At 41.6% G+C, this 15793-nt stretch overlaps 1 protein-coding gene across 1 annotated transcript in view; it reads right to left on the bottom strand.

Annotated features, from left to right (window-relative positions):
- The window catches only part of dmxl2 (Dmx-like 2), a gene marked incomplete at its 5' end in the record, with an annotated part of 41726 nt that extends 26185 nt beyond the window's left edge, over positions 1-15541 (bottom strand). The window contains 24 exons of the mRNA XM_046033237.1: positions 667-802; positions 1325-1444; positions 1530-1859; positions 2128-2779; positions 2875-3047; positions 3611-3897; positions 4937-5164; positions 5302-5421; positions 5525-5633; positions 5748-5837; positions 6306-6427; positions 6902-7107; positions 7325-7554; positions 7767-7988; positions 10365-10636; positions 10733-10948; positions 11499-11679; positions 11799-11979; positions 13181-13353; positions 13457-13523; positions 14474-14618; positions 14819-14897; positions 15091-15162; positions 15407-15541. Coding sequence (XP_045889193.1) covers positions 667-802; positions 1325-1444; positions 1530-1859; positions 2128-2779; positions 2875-3047; positions 3611-3897; positions 4937-5164; positions 5302-5421; positions 5525-5633; positions 5748-5837; positions 6306-6427; positions 6902-7107; positions 7325-7554; positions 7767-7988; positions 10365-10636; positions 10733-10948; positions 11499-11679; positions 11799-11979; positions 13181-13353; positions 13457-13523; positions 14474-14618; positions 14819-14897; positions 15091-15162; positions 15407-15541 — 4546 coding nt within the window. The remainder of the gene's footprint in view (positions 1-666; positions 803-1324; positions 1445-1529; positions 1860-2127; positions 2780-2874; positions 3048-3610; positions 3898-4936; positions 5165-5301; positions 5422-5524; positions 5634-5747; positions 5838-6305; positions 6428-6901; positions 7108-7324; positions 7555-7766; positions 7989-10364; positions 10637-10732; positions 10949-11498; positions 11680-11798; positions 11980-13180; positions 13354-13456; positions 13524-14473; positions 14619-14818; positions 14898-15090; positions 15163-15406) is intronic.
- Between the last annotated feature and the right edge of the window lie 252 nt (positions 15542-15793).

Here is a 15793-nt window from a genome sequence, read left to right as displayed (position 1 = left end):
GGCTTGACAAGAGGAATACGACATTTGAAGCCCATGTCCAGGACCCGTGTGTGGTGGCTCTTGATGCAGTAACTCCAGCCTCAGTCCAGTCCTTGTGAAGCTCCCCCACACTTTGAATGGCCTTTTCCTGACAATCCTCTCCAGGCTCCGGTCATCCCTGCTGCTTGTGCACCTTTTTCTTCCACACTTTTCCCTTCCACTTAACTTTCTATTAATGTGCCTTGATACAGCACTTTGAAAACATCCAACTTCTTTTGCAATTACCTTTTGAGGCTTTCCCTCCTTGTGGAGGGTGTCAATGATGGTATTCTGCACAACTGTCAGGTCAGCAGTCTTCCCCATGATTGTGAATTCCACTGAACCTGACTGAGAGACCAATTAAAGGCTCAGGAACCCTTTGTAGGTGTTTTGGATTAATTAGCTGTATGACACTTTGAGCCTACAATACTGAACAATACTGAACCTTTTCACAATATTCTAATTTTCTGAGATTTTGAATTTGGGGTTTTCATAAGCTGTACGCAATAATCATCAAAATTATATCAAATAAAGGCTTGAAATATCTCACTTTGCATGTATTGAGTCTATATAATATATTAGTTTCACCTTTTAAGTTGAATTACTGAAATAAATGAACGAATTTTCGAGTTTCACCTGTATACTGACCTGTGTACTGTTGGTCAGTGGAGCTGGTGACCTCAGCACTGGTGGTTGCAACAGTATCAGCTAAGGCCACCAAGAACATCTGCTCCAGTCTGGTCAGTCCTGGTAGGCTGGAGTGCATGAGGTGACTTGACAACACCTGGACACACAAAGAAAGAAAGAGATGAAGTAGAGCAACAAGAAACTCAGAACAACTGATGGAAAAGTATTATCTGTGTGTACTTTCCAATATACGCCATTACTATAAATGTTGTTAAATACTACCCAGTCTTACATGACCCTATCATTACATTGCATATGGAAACATTATACAAAAATAAACACATCCTCATTGAGAGAATATTACCAGATTATTTTGTGCACATTACTCTAGTATTACCCTGATATTACTGTCATGTTTCATTCCCATTACTACTCTTATCACAATTGTCATTGTTGTAATAAGATATTAAATTGTTATTAAAGTTATTACTATGTACCACACTATTTATCTATTATCTCTTTATTAACAACTTCATTCCAATACAACTGAGGAATGAAAAGAATATGTATTTGGGGATTTGTCTCCCCAAATAAATAAATACTACATCAACAATGCAGTGTCTCTCTAGAGTAATCCACGTTTGTGCAATGAGACCCTCTTCTAAAAATACAGCAATACCTGAGCATGCTCTGGTCCAAAGTAGGTAGGTCCATATTGAGAGAGGTTGATAACTCGAGACTTCTTCTCTGGTTTGTCAGTAGCAAAGTTCACAAAGTCATCTGTGGTAACTGTTGCCACCTGTTAACACAGGAGGAAGGGAGTTAAAAGTATCAGTGGAGTGCATCTTTCCCAACAAAATCAGAGCTCTCTTAAATGTACCAACCTGGAAGAGGTCAGAATATTGGTCCTCTGTGGACTTCTGGGCTCCCTCACCGTCAGCCACCTTAGTTCCCTTAGCACCCTCTTCTGCTCCCTTGTATGAGGTGTCTAGGTCAGCCAACATGAGGGAGTAGAGCGGCAGGGGAGGAATGGAGTTGATCTCTGTGTAGTCCCTGCCTCCATCGCGGCCAGCCACAATGGTGTCTTTTGCTGTGCTGCCAGTCACACTGATGGTCCGGGACAGATGTCTCCTGGATCCACCCTCACCCGCCTCCACATCCCTCACAACAGCAACTTCCCCGGCAATACACTTCACCAGGTGAGCGAGGATGGCCTGATACATAAAAATCGTTGGGTTATCCAGCATATACAACAATGTGGATTAGATGAGCTAGATCACCACACATCCCTGTTCATCTATCCGACAATGTCTGTGGCCATCTGTCTTTTTGGTACTCTAATCCAGAATAGGTGGGCCTCACTGCACTCTAGCCTTCTAGGGATTCAAATTATTTTTAATTTTTAAATAAATAAACAAACGAGAGCTTTAAATAACCATTTGCATATTTTGGAGTCAGTGAATGAGACCGAAACAGACTCACCTTGGCACGGCGAACCTTGCCCAAGTCCATGAGTTCCAGCAGCTGGGTGGGATGGTACTGGGGTAAAGTCGGGGACAGGGAGTGAGCAGCTTCAAACAGTCCCCCTTCCTGAAGTCCTGCAGGAGCACGAAGGGCCTCATCTACTGCAGTATTCCCTTCAAACACACTCTTAGACCTGGTTCTCCCTTCAAAGGCCGAGGAGGAACCCGTAGTTTGACCTCCAACAATGTCTGCTGATGATAGATTTCCTTCCTCTCCCTCACCAGGCTTCTTGTCTTGATGCCACTGGGCATACACATGCATTTCACAGTCCATGCCTACCACCAGGATGCCGTCCCTCACCCAGGACAGGGAGACTGGCAGAGATGGTGTACCATCCACGGAGGATAGGAGGTCCACGGACCGAAGCAGGATCCAGCGTGAGCGGATCCCCTGCTTGATACTGCCCCCTAGAGGAAGGGTGATAACAGCCACCCCCTCCTTGCTGCTAGTTTGCTCATTGACTATGCCAGAGATTCGGCCGTACATGAGAATGTTGGACCCAACTCCCACAGTGAGGATGTGAGATCCATCCTCCTTTGACAGCCAGTCCAGGTGGACATAGTGTTTAATGTTGGGGGTGCTATGGTCTCTGCTCATGTACAAGTCAGACCTGCAGAAAATTATGAACTTATGAGAAATCCATACTGGTAAACATACAATGGTTGACAGAATATGATATAAACAAACAAGCAGTGCCCTCCTGACCTGCTGTAGACAAAGAGGTTCGAGTCCACACTGACTCTTGGATCCAGGGTTGACGAGGGTCTGGTAAAGTCGTCCAGGTGGAGAGTTTGCTCTAAAACCCACTCTGAGCCACCAGTAGACTCACATTCATAGATGGACACATGCATGGAGAAGTCTTCTCCAGAACCCTGCAGCTGAGGACAAAAGGAGCACTTTCTTAAAATGTATGATTTCTTAGAATATGTCAAATCTGACACTGTGGACCAGTCACCCAGGCATACGGTAAATACACAACAAAGTTATGTTGGCTCTTAAAAGTACCTTTTCAGTGCCTGCACAGACCACTATCTTGTAACACATCCTGAAGTACAATGAAAACCTAGACTCATAAGCCAGACTGGTGGTAATGGACCTTGACTGAGTTTCAATTCAATGACATCCAGATCAACAGACAACAAATATAAAGTAGCTAAATAACTTCCTTAGAATGTTTAATGCCACTTTATATATATATATATATATATATATATATATATATATATATATATATATATACACACACACACACATGCTGATATATGGAATTGTTATCAATTTTGGAGGATCCAGGCAATACAGTCAAATGATGTTTTGTCACTGCATTTACATTTTTATTGCAATCTACAACCTCAAGGTGATGATGAATTCCCGCATCGTTATAAGTTTTTGGTTTAATACACTGAAAACACTATTACAAAGCTAAATTCTAATTTCCTACCTGTCCTTGTCGTGGCTTTTTAAAGGCCACGGCCAGCCTGCCGATGTAGGAGCAGGACACAGCTACAGGTCGTCCTGACACACATACAGCACTGTTGTTGTCTTCTTCCTCATTCATTAGGGACCAGGGCTCCCAGCGGTACACATGGTTGTCCTGGTCATTCTCGCTGTACCCGTCACCACCCTCCACAGCACAGTGCCAGAACCGCACGCGAGAGTCAGAGCAGGTAGTAACAATCAGATATGGAGCCAGGCACACAGGGTAGATAGATGAGGAACTCAGATGCCCTAGCAGAAAGAGGAGACAGTACAAAACAGTTTAAACATTTTAAGCAGGTTACTGCAAAGCATGTAAATGTGTTCTGCAATTTCTTGCGTTAACTTGATTTCTTGCTTTGTGGCAAATAAATTTTCATATACATCTTGGAATCTGCCTGAGCAGACTTAAAGCAGCAGTAGGGAATTCTTTGAAATATGTTTCACAAATATGTTGCTCAATTTTGAGCAACATATAGTCACTATATCCTGAAAGTAGTACCACATACAGATAATCTGTAAAAAACAAAACCAGGTCAAAAGAAACCAATCAGATCCAGGAGTCTCTAACGCAGTCAAGCCCACTATGTTCAGCGCGTTGCTTCAGAAGTTTTGTAAACACAATGGCTGAGAAACAACCATCAGTAATGAAAGAGCTGCCCATCTCTCCTTTGGCAACAATAGTGTACAAGACAAGTGTGTGCACTCGTCCTGGCTCCACACGGAGCTACTGGCTCATGTTTGATGCCATGGCGCTTTTATTGATTAGTGACAAAGAGGCATGTTGATAAAAAGTGGGGAACAACTTTTGAGGGGCACAGTGCTAGCCTCTTATCCCACGGTCAGATGTTGTCACAGCTTCCTCTGAAGCCTGGGGCGGTAAGCATGGAGGGGCTGAGGTCTTGACGAGACTCTCGCCGTGAAGATCTATGTGACCATCTATCTGACTATGTGAGATGAGGTTTCGCAAGGCAACTGGCTCCTTCTGCTACCATAGGAACCTGTAGGTTTTTGGGCGGGGCTTAGCGGAGTGATACGAGCAGTAGAGAGAGATGAGAAGGTTTTGCACTGTATGTTCAATCGTTACAGACTGCTGCTTTAAAGACGGAAAGAAATAGAAGCACCTTTCAGATTTCTTTTAAAATTGTCAGCATACCCTAAAAAAAATTTAGACCTTTCTAGGACTATTTCACCAAGTTACCTTTGGAAAAGGGGGTTTTACACTCCTTTTAATTTGGCAACAACAAGATAGTGTGAGTCATATGCGTGACATGTGTGTGCCCATCCCAACCTGCAGAGGGGGTGGCCCTCGTAACCTCCACCCCGTGAGGCAGGTCAAGCCGCTTGCTGTACACCAGCTTGGAGGTGAGGATGAGTTTGCTGGCTGATTGCAAGTTGGCTGTAGAGGCTGACCGTGGCAGGGGTCTGATAGGAGAGGTCTCTGGAGACGAGTCGGCATTCACAACTTCATTGGGAACCATTAGCTGGCTCTGGGAGCTATAATCTGGGCTCGGCTCATCTGGACACAAAGACACAGGAATATTATAGCTGGACTACAATTCAGTAGAGGCACTTTGATAAAAAGGTATTTAAAATTCATCCTTTCATGCTTAGACTTCCAGGTATGCCAATAACTGCTCAGCTGTGCGCACTTACCAACACAGGCCTGCACAGACCTGAGGTGCAGGTGCCACATCTGCAGGACAGAGTTCCTGTTGAGATCCTTTTCTATCACCACCAGGAAGAACTTCTCAGAGAATGGGGTAGGTTGGTAATCTGGATATAATAAAATTACATTATCTTCTTTGTCTAAGGACAATCAGGTTTGAAAAAGCACAAGGCAACAGCCCTACATGGAGTTAATTTAACTGTGTTATACCTTCACCAGATGGAAAGGCTGGTATGTATGCTTCTGGTTCTTTTTGGGGCTTGTAACCTAGAATGAAGTCCTCTTGAAAGACATGCAGCAGCTGGGTGTTGGCGCCACACTGGATGCACATGGAAATAGCATCAAGGTTACTATGTCTATTGATCAGAAGGTTTCAGGTTTATGTCCACCACTGATCTGAGGAGGGTGGGAAAAACACAGAGCAGCTGCTAACCTGGTTTGTAATGATGTCCAACTCTATGATACATCCAGGTCGCGCAGTGGACTGCTGGCTGACAATGTTGAACACTTCACCCACCAGTTTCTAAACAGAGACACACATGAAAAATGGTAAATTATCTGGCTGGTGGTTGTTAAGAAGAGAGAGATAGAAAAATTTGCTTTACGAAGAACATAACCACATTTTCAATGAATGTGAGCTCTCTATGTCTGATGTAGGCGGTGTATTGTTGTTGTGCGTTTTAGTAACATTTATAAATAAAGGCAGCATCAAACTGAAATGATTATAAAACTCACAGATGTTGAAGAGCCCATAACAAGAATTTAATATCTGTGAATGATGTGGTTATATCAGATTTGTGATGTTTCATGGCCAATAACCCTGCTTTGGACTTGATTCTTTGTCCTTTGTGGCAAACAGTTTAAAGACCCACAGTGGGAGGCATGAAGATCCAGATACATAAAGTTCACTGAACAGAGACTCTAAACAGTGATCACATCCCAATGAGCAATAACATTATGTGCAGTGATGAGTCTGTCTTTTTCCACTCACAGACGTTTCAGGATCTGACAGCTCATCCAATAGTTTTCTGGCATCCACCACAGCTTGATATAGACGCAGGTTTTTACCGTCTGATGCCACAAAGCAGGCACTGGCACTGTTGCAGTAAGTTCCTGAGGGACATAACACAAAGTTTTTAGGAAAGTCCTGCAGTGCCAAAGAATGTATTAATTATCATTACCAACACATATTGATTTAAAAAATCATTAAATATTTGGTAGCCAAAATAATTACTTAAAAGATTAAGTTCCTTCCTCAGATAAACTAAATCCAGGTTGGACCTTAATTGCATAAGTTAAAATTGTTGCTTTTAAGACATAATCACAAAATCTGACATGCAAAACTGGATTAGCTTGACTACTGCATAATACTGTGCATACATTTAGCACAGTTTAGTCTTGACAAATAGTGAACCAAATATCATATTGCTCTATAAACAAAAGCAGAAGCTCAGATGATTCAGCAAAAGTGACACTTCCACTTTAAAGTTCTTGATAATGATTTACTCATAACATGAATTTTTCTGCTTTGTCATTCGTCACTGAGGTTAAAATTTACATCCTTATTAAAATGCACGGTGTGTTTACCAAGTACAGAGCTGGGTACTAGAGTAGGTAGCCAAGCGACATTGCTGAAGGCAGAGGTGTGCAGAGAGTTAATGCGGGCCAGTTCAGAGACCCCTCCAGTGCAGGACAGGGGTCCAATGTGGTCAACCCTCCACAAGATGAGCTCACTATAGATGGCGTTGGGGTCATGGAAGGTCCTTGTAGCTGCATTACGAATCTGTTTCCTGCTAAAGGAAAAGTAATGCATTGTTAGAACTCATGTTTTATGCAGAGGACAAGAAGACCATAATTAATGAAAGCGTGTCACAGCGTGTTACAATAACATCTATGGTATTTCAACCATGTGCTCCTTGCCTATTCTTTCTTTTCCCCACCCCTTTCTTATTTACTGCTTTACTGCTCGATGTACTACTTCTCCTTCTCTGCCTTTCCTCTGTTCTATACCTGGGAAGTCCCTTTGGTAGGGCAAAGGTGGGAGGCTGCTCTCCTTCCAGGCTGCTGGGGGCTGAGGGAGGGGTGAGCAGAGCATTATGGTGAGAGGACGTCAGCAGCAGTGGCAGCACTGTGTGGCAGGACTGGTCGTTCAGATGGAAGCGGTGGCCGCAGTACCGGAACTTATGAGATACCGTCAATACGTTGGAGAAGGCAGAACGCTCAGCAAATGTCACTGACCACTGCAGACAGAGGTTGAATATGCACAAACATACAATAAAATTTATTCATTTGGTTATGAAATTAAGATGTTGGTGTGAAATTTTAGAGAAGGTTAAAGGAATACATTAAGTTTTTCGGAACACATTGGTCAGCAGTGGTCATTTACGAAAACATGCATGCACTGGCAGAAAAACTGTGCATCTCTCAACTTTGTTCCCTAATAATATTTTACCTGGTTAAGAGATCCATCAACATGCTTGGAGACCATCATGACAGCAGGACTGATGCCAGGGTGAGAACTGGGAGAGGTGGCCAGGGCGGTTGAACCCAGGCCGGCCCCTACCCCAGCACTTTCACCCTCAGTCAAAGTGCAGGCGTACATAAGGATGTTTTTACTCAGTGAGTTGGCATCACCTGTAGGAAATGCCACTGGAATACGGGAGGAGAAGGACACCTGATGGGAGAGTTGAAGGGATATAAAGACCTTTCGGAACACCGGCACATATTCTATAGTCTTTCAGCACTATAAAGACCTACTTTGCAGTTTATACCAATGTGATGTAAGCTCTCTAGTTCATCAGTAAAAACAACACTAACAATACTCTATCTGGCTTGCAGGTTTATGCTCACAAGTAAACCATAAACATGGACCGCTTATTGCATATTATATATAGCATACATACAGTATATAGGAACTTCATATGTTCATGTAATTATAAAGTTTGTGTAATACAATGCCACGGTGTGTGTTATTTTATTATAAATTATTATTATTATTATATGATATATAAAACAGATTGTGTCAGCATACAGTATAGTATCATTGCAGTCCAGACAAAGTAATCACAATAAGTAAGGAAATGCAGTGTTAACTAATTTGTAGTGATCCTTAGCCAATCTTATCAGATCAAATCAAACCATATTTTAAAGGATCTGTATCAGCTAAAATAAAGTAGATCAAATTCTTATGCTTCTTTACTGTTTTTTTCCTTCTTATCCTGCTTGTGTTGCAGTGCCACTCTCCTTTACGACAGCCGAACTTGTGTGAAGTGTGTGAATGCGAAAAATTATTTGGGTACACCAGTGAGTGGCTGAGTTCAGACACTAAGGCTGACAAAATACACAGATTCACTAAACTCGGACTTCATGCACAACATGTACTCAACACTAATCATCGCCTTCACCGGTTAAAATGAAAAATGTCGCTAATTACATTCCGTGAGCAACTTGAAGGCAGTTCAAAAGGTTATTTGTCTGTTGTCTGGTTGACATGCTCTCTGCAGTCAATGTCTGTACTAATTGTTTGTGAGGGAAGAAGTTTCACTTTGTGAGTGGACTGAGAATTCAGAAGTCGCTTTCTCCCATTTTAACTTGAAGCCAGACCAATAATTATAAACGTATCTTTAGTATTTAGATGAAAACAGGGTGTGTCAGATTTGTGTGTGTTATTTCAATGTGTCAGATACATATTTAATTGACACTATAGTATCAGAAGAACTCTGATAGGAATCAGGACGTAAAAACTTTACTGGGACATCCCTACTTATTTGCATAAAATAATTGGATTATTATACATACACTCTTTGAAACCTTTCATATAAGGTGTGAAGATATATATTAGGGCTGAAACGATTAATAGATTAATTTGATTACTAACATGCATCGACGCAAATTCGTTTACTTACTGTCGCACATCGTGCTTACCAGTGTGATGTGCGACGTTATGATGGCAACGCCGTAGGCTACGCACGTAGCCTTGCATTTATACTTGTGTGTCTGTGTCTCCATCATTGTGCAATTACATCCCCAAACGCTAGCTGGTGGTAGCGCTACAGCATCCACTGTGTTGACTTTTGTCGGCAGAGCAGGCTAACTTCCGGTTTAGCCCTCCGCTAACGTGAATGGGGATAAAAATTGTATACTTGCGGCTGGTATAGCCTTTTCAAATGTTATCAACAAAATGGATCACATTCTGATTATATATATGACCGGGTTGTGACGGGCAAATATATTGATCCACTGTGTTACAGTCGCTGTTTTGGCCATTAGCAAAAGTTACTTCAAAGCACGGGACACTTCCTGTCAGCTCAGAGGCATTGTGAAGCTACCCAGCCGACCAATCACAGTGCTTACACGTTGCCTCAACGTATAGTTAAATTTTTGAGGAGGTGCACGTCAGGCTACGCCGTAGGTGATGCCGCAGTGTAGGGGGCTACGCAGAAGCTACGACGTCGATTCGATGCAGAAGTATAAATTGCATTTAACTTGTATAGCACTCGGGTGATGTTTGTGTTGGTAAAGTAGTTGTTTGGTTGTTGGTCTGATGGTCTGTTTGCTGTATGACACATTATGAATTTCTGAAACGACTAATAAATATCTATCATCTATCAACATACACAGCTGATACCATTACCAGGGTGGGGGGGCACCACCGCCGCCGCCAAACAAAAGTACTTCTTAAACCATGCATCAATGAAATAATCTATAGAAGCTTCGAGGACTAAAATCAATGTTAGTTGCAGCCCTAATATATATAGTTACATGTTAATAATACACATTATATTCCCAAATATAAATTATATATTTACTCAGGAAAGATCACAAGACGACCACGGTGTTGCTCCTTCAGAGAAAAAAACGAATATTAGGAGTCTTTCATAAGGCCGTGGGAGGGCTGAGTCACCTTACATTTTTAGACAACGTTTAACTGCAGCTACACTCCTGCTACTGTGTGTGTGTATATGACTGAGTAAGTGAGTGAGCATGAAACTGATTCCCTATAGAATGTAAAGCGGCAAACGTTTTCTCATGAACTTGATTTCTTGCTCACCTGAACCTGTCTAAAGATGCCCTGGTTGAATTCATCCAAGTACTTTACATGCCAAACCAGGAACGACCCATCTGCGGGGTGGATGGTGAACAGCATGTCTGGGCTCTTGTTCCACTCTGTGGTCAGAGTCTCCATCTTCCTCTCCAGCAGCATGGAGGGCAAAGGCATGCTGGAGCTGGATCCTGGGGAGGATGCCTTGGTGCTTCCCTGCTCCCCTGGCTCACCCTCTTCACCGTGCTCTGAGGAGGCTTTGTCAGACATCTCGTCCAGGTCTAGAAAGCCAGACAACAATGTGTTTTTACAACACGATTTTGCTTTTAAGATAATGTTAGTAAGGAGATATATGTTGGTGTGGTTGAGGATCATACCAAAGTCAAACTTCAAAGGCGATCCTTCGGGGTCCAAAGGGTCCTCAGTAGGCTGGTCCAGCTGCTGTTCAGAGAACTTACGGAGCTGCAGCATAAAGAGGTCCATGGAAGAAGTGAAGCTAAGATCCTTATTGTTTAGCCAGTGAACCACAAAGCCTCCACCACCACTATCGTCTGAGTTGAACACTGCAGAGTCAGCCAGCACCGCTGGGATATCTGACAGAGAAAGGAGAGAGGTAGAAGGAAGAAAACATATTTGGATGAAAGTAGTGATAAAAAATAAATAAAATAGTACTATAACTTCTAGATTCACAGCTGTATTAAATATGTTGCTCACTGATATGATTAATTTATTTCTAGTTACAGAAGCCATTTCTGCTGTATCACTCGGTTGCACAACGCGGGTCAAAGATATTCTGTTTTGGAGAGCTGTCTATTATGTTTAGCAATGAAGTCTCTTCACTAATTCATTTTATAACAAAAAAGAAAGAAAATCACATTGTAAGACTTACCACAATAATGAGCTATAACAAAATTCATCTTTAAACAACATTCAGGATATCTGTAATTCACTAATGCCTTTGTTTTCACACAGTTTGCAGCAACATAAAGATATTGTTGTTTTTGAATGATGTCACTATTACAGAGGGGGTCAATACAAACCTGAACATTATAAAACATCCTCATATGGTCATTAGTGCAACAATGTTTGGATCTATGGTGAAGAAATAAAAATATGCTTCTTAGCCAGTTTAAACAACCTTACCTGTGTTGGGGTTAATACTGGCTGAGATATGGAAGTGACAGAGGGCATTGGCATGATGAGTGATGTGGCGGTGAGTGTGTGCATCCTGTGTGCCAAGCTGAGAGGGCAGCAGTTCACTGTGTGCCACCAGAGCAGAGGACCTTCGCCGGCCCCGGCGCAGATGTTTCAGGTGGTGGATTGACTAATCATAAAAGCACAGGAATAAAACACATTTACATTATTCCTTTTTCAGAAATGGGAATTTTATATTTTCCTGTATCAGTTATTTCAGGTCAGATCTGATCGAGTAAGTAAGTGTACCTCCAAAGCATGCTGGATCTTGTCCTTATTGCCTGCCAGGCCTGGCAGGCTGGAGCTAAAGGAGTGAGTGTTCTCAGAGATCTGTCCCCCAAGCAGGCTGTCTTCTGGTAGCAGGGTCTCAGACCACAACCTACACACACCATCCTCGCAGGATGTCAGCAACACATTGCACACTGAACCCCTAGAAAACAACAGCAAAATGCTTTAATCTATATGTCCAAGATTTTTACCTTAAAAATATTCAAACACAGTACATTACTGTATTTTATGGAATAAGACAGAGTTCAATGTCCAGACATAAATATAATTCAGAAATGTAAAAACGCATGACATGTTGGTATGTGGCATATAAGTATACACTGGTGTGATTTACTCTACAACATCACTGCAGTCAAAGGTTACTATTTTCTAAAAAGCCAAATGCATATAACAACCCTTACAATGGACATTATAATTTACTTCTCCAGATTCTCACTGCATGAGAGGAAATAACCTGGTCCTTATTCCTAAATCCAATAAAACATAACAGATTAACAAACTGTTGGATGCAATGAATATGAATCAAGAATATGTCTGATAAAAATTTGCTACTCAAACAGTAAATTTTCTTTGTTCAGCCTATGGTCTTTTCCTTGAGGTGGAAGAAAAGACAGAAGTGAAATATAAGGAGACTGCATCAAATTGATGAAATCACTGATTCACTCAGTGTAAAAGCCAAACAGAGAACTCTCTCTCACTGGTTCTTCTTCTCACCACCAGTTCAAAAGTCTTAATTTGCTGAACAGCCACAGAAAAGTGCATCTAGTGCAAACTGGCCAGACAAACAGCAACTAGTGGTGATGGTCAGCTATAGGCCCTCAACGACAGCCTCGCACCTGCCAGACTGTCCCCTTTATATGTGTTATGGTTCTAAAGGAACTTATTTAAGTTAGTAACGACAGTATTAGTTGTTCTTCTGAGAAAATGTATATGGAAATGTATGTGGGAAATAGTTTTTTTTACAGTGACAAGCCTAATTCCCAACTTATTTTTATGTATGTCACATTCCAGAGTACAGAACACTGACTGCTTACTGGAAATGGGAACCATGAGTCAATCACACAAAAATGTGCAATCCTTGAAAGTCTACATTTTGAGTAACCACATCCTTTTCAATATTGCATCAGAGGACATAATTATGTTTTGATATCAACTGAATCATTATAAACTTGCCATAAAAGACTAGCAGAAGGTATTTGAATACAGGAAATCTGCATTTTTTTGTTCCCTTCAACCTGACCCTAACAAGTATAGAAATTACCACATGACTCAAGCGCTAGACGGTGTCAAAATAAACATGTTAATGGCCAACCTGACTTGTGATTGTGTGTGTGCTTTCTTACTTGGCCATGTACTTGCTGGTCTTCCTCCAGGACATACCAGTGACTGAGCGTGGATGGGCCAGGTAAACAAAGGAGAAGTGAACAGGAGGAGACTTTTTATCAGAGGGGTCCTGGACCACCACTGCAGAACGCCAGCCCGTGGTGGGATACCACACCTTAAGTAAACAGTCATCCTGTGTATGCAAACACATGTGTTAACATACATTATATGCAAACATAACCACAGACCTTACAATTACAAAATGGTTCAACAATGTGTTTATATGAATCATATACCTTCCCAACTGTTGCAAAGTACTCCCCATCAGGAGACCACTTGGCAATGTGAACAGATGCAGCAGTCCTGACAAAAAAAAAAAAAAGCACAAACGATGATATCAGCTATATTCACTTCTCCACGGGAAATTCTCCAAAGTGGTTCAACTGTTTGGTTACTTTGCACATGAGTTATTGCTAGTCATTTCAAAGCTTGCAGTTCCCTGTTCTAATTTTTTTCCTGGGCATGCATATGTGTCATCAGATGACAATTACTAATATGTATTATATGTCTGTTTACACAGCTTAAGCACAGGCCACACTCAAAAGAGTGCACATACAAAACCTTTATATGAGGCAGTGTGCATGTGAGTTAGATAATCAGTAACTGCCTATAGGTTTGTATTTGTAAAAATGTAATTTCACAACCTTCAAGAAGAAGAACTAGAGTTTATATTTTGTCTGTTCATCACAGGGACTAACTCTTTCTGCATGACAAAAAACAACAACTAAAAATATCAGCTGACATATTTGTTTTGCTCCTGTTCGACAGGCAAAGGTGACAAAAAAAAACAGTGCTTGCAATATAATATACAACTGTTCCCTCAAAGCCCTGAATAAAAAATCCACTTCAATTTTCAATCACAAAAGTGAAAATAAATTTTGGTATTTTCAAATATGAGTACATCCTCACTACCTGTGACAGAGTTGGCTAAGGAACGTTTTTTCAGCCTTGACATTTACAAGACAACAGTACATGAGATGAGACAGAAGCTGGGTGAAGAAAATGAAGACACACAGGTCAGGTTGACACTTAGTTAGCTATCTGGATATTTACCAATGGCCATCTCTAAGGGGCCATTTACTTCAAAAGCAACTGTTTATCTGTATAAGCGTACTTAGCTCTATACCAAATTACCTTTGGATTTTGATTCTGCTGCTGACATTATGTACATAACCTTGAAGCAGCGAGTTTTTTTCCCTGTCAGTCATGTCTGATGCTTGTTGGATACAGTATGTACAAAAGCAAGTTCGTACTTGCACTGCCAGATACAGTTCCAGTCATTGAGGACAGGGTGGGGCTTGTCCTCATTCATCTGCCCATCCTCCTCCTCTATCAGGACATCTGCCAGTGGAGGACCCCACAGCTGGAGCCGCTCGGTTGCTGCTAGGATACGGTTCCCTGAGGATACAAAAGTTGTTACACACCTCTTGTCCCAGGTTGGCGACTACAGTACACAGAGCTGCATGCACACAGTGACTCTTATATAATGCACATGTTCCAGACAAACCACAGGGGACAGTAATATGACCTGTGCGTAGTGTGGATTAATTTAGTCAGACAGTCTGTGAATCAGTTAAACATAGAAGGCATTAGCATACCTTGTGGGTCCCAGGCCAGGTTGTAGGTGATGGCATCAAGGAAGAATTGTCCTGTCTTTTGCCACTGATAGTTAAGCTGCTTAGTGATAGGAGAGCAACACAGAGCAGTGTTATTGGCACACAACTGTGATTAAACACACTAGATTCTGATTAAACCAGTATATATATATATATATATATATACATATATATATATATATATATATACATATATATATACATATATATATATATACAAACACACACACATAAATACTGACATCCATGCTCACCTTGTGGCGTTTGTTTGGGTTGGTAGAAAGAGGTTCAAAGATGCAGACTGTGTTTCCGTAGGATGCAGCGATCTAAAAATAAAGATATTACTAAAAATTCTAAAAATATTACTCATCCCATCAGTGCTTCTGCACAGCCATTCCCACAGGTGAAGGGTAGGTGGGGAGTGGCACAGGAGAGCAGGAGATCAAGGACAGGAAAGCATGGGCAGTACTAGACAGATAAATGTATTTCTGTAGTGAAATTGATAATGTCTTCGGTCTTCACGGAAAAACAAAAACTGGGAGTGTGTATAAGTATGCAGTTAACACTTACCCTGCCAAGCTGGTGGGAGCACTCCACACAGCCCACCTGTATGTTTCCATTCTGAGCTCCCGGGATAATCTGCACACACTCAAAGTCACTAGCCAAGATCACTACATCACAACCTGAGCCATATGCCTGAAAAAGAAATGGTCAGACGGAGGAACCAAATTAGATCGAGCCACAATAGACAAATGAAACCAAATCACTGAAACTTAAAATGATAAATATCACTGCAAATCGGGCCGGTGTTCACTGATTATTACATATACATATTTATACTGTGTGTATGTATGTGTGTTCCTTCTCCTTGCATGATGTGAAAACTAGTCATGGACTACGGAAGTGGAAGACCTTAATATCTGGTAGGGATGCATGAAATGAAAATTCTTGGCCGAA

Source organism: Micropterus dolomieu, linkage group LG20, assembly GCF_021292245.1.
Source record: "Micropterus dolomieu isolate WLL.071019.BEF.003 ecotype Adirondacks linkage group LG20, ASM2129224v1, whole genome shotgun sequence".
NCBI lineage: Eukaryota > Metazoa > Chordata > Actinopteri > Centrarchiformes > Centrarchidae > Micropterus > Micropterus dolomieu.
Note: the sequence above shows the minus strand (reverse complement) of the source record. Positions and strands in the feature narration are given on the sequence as shown.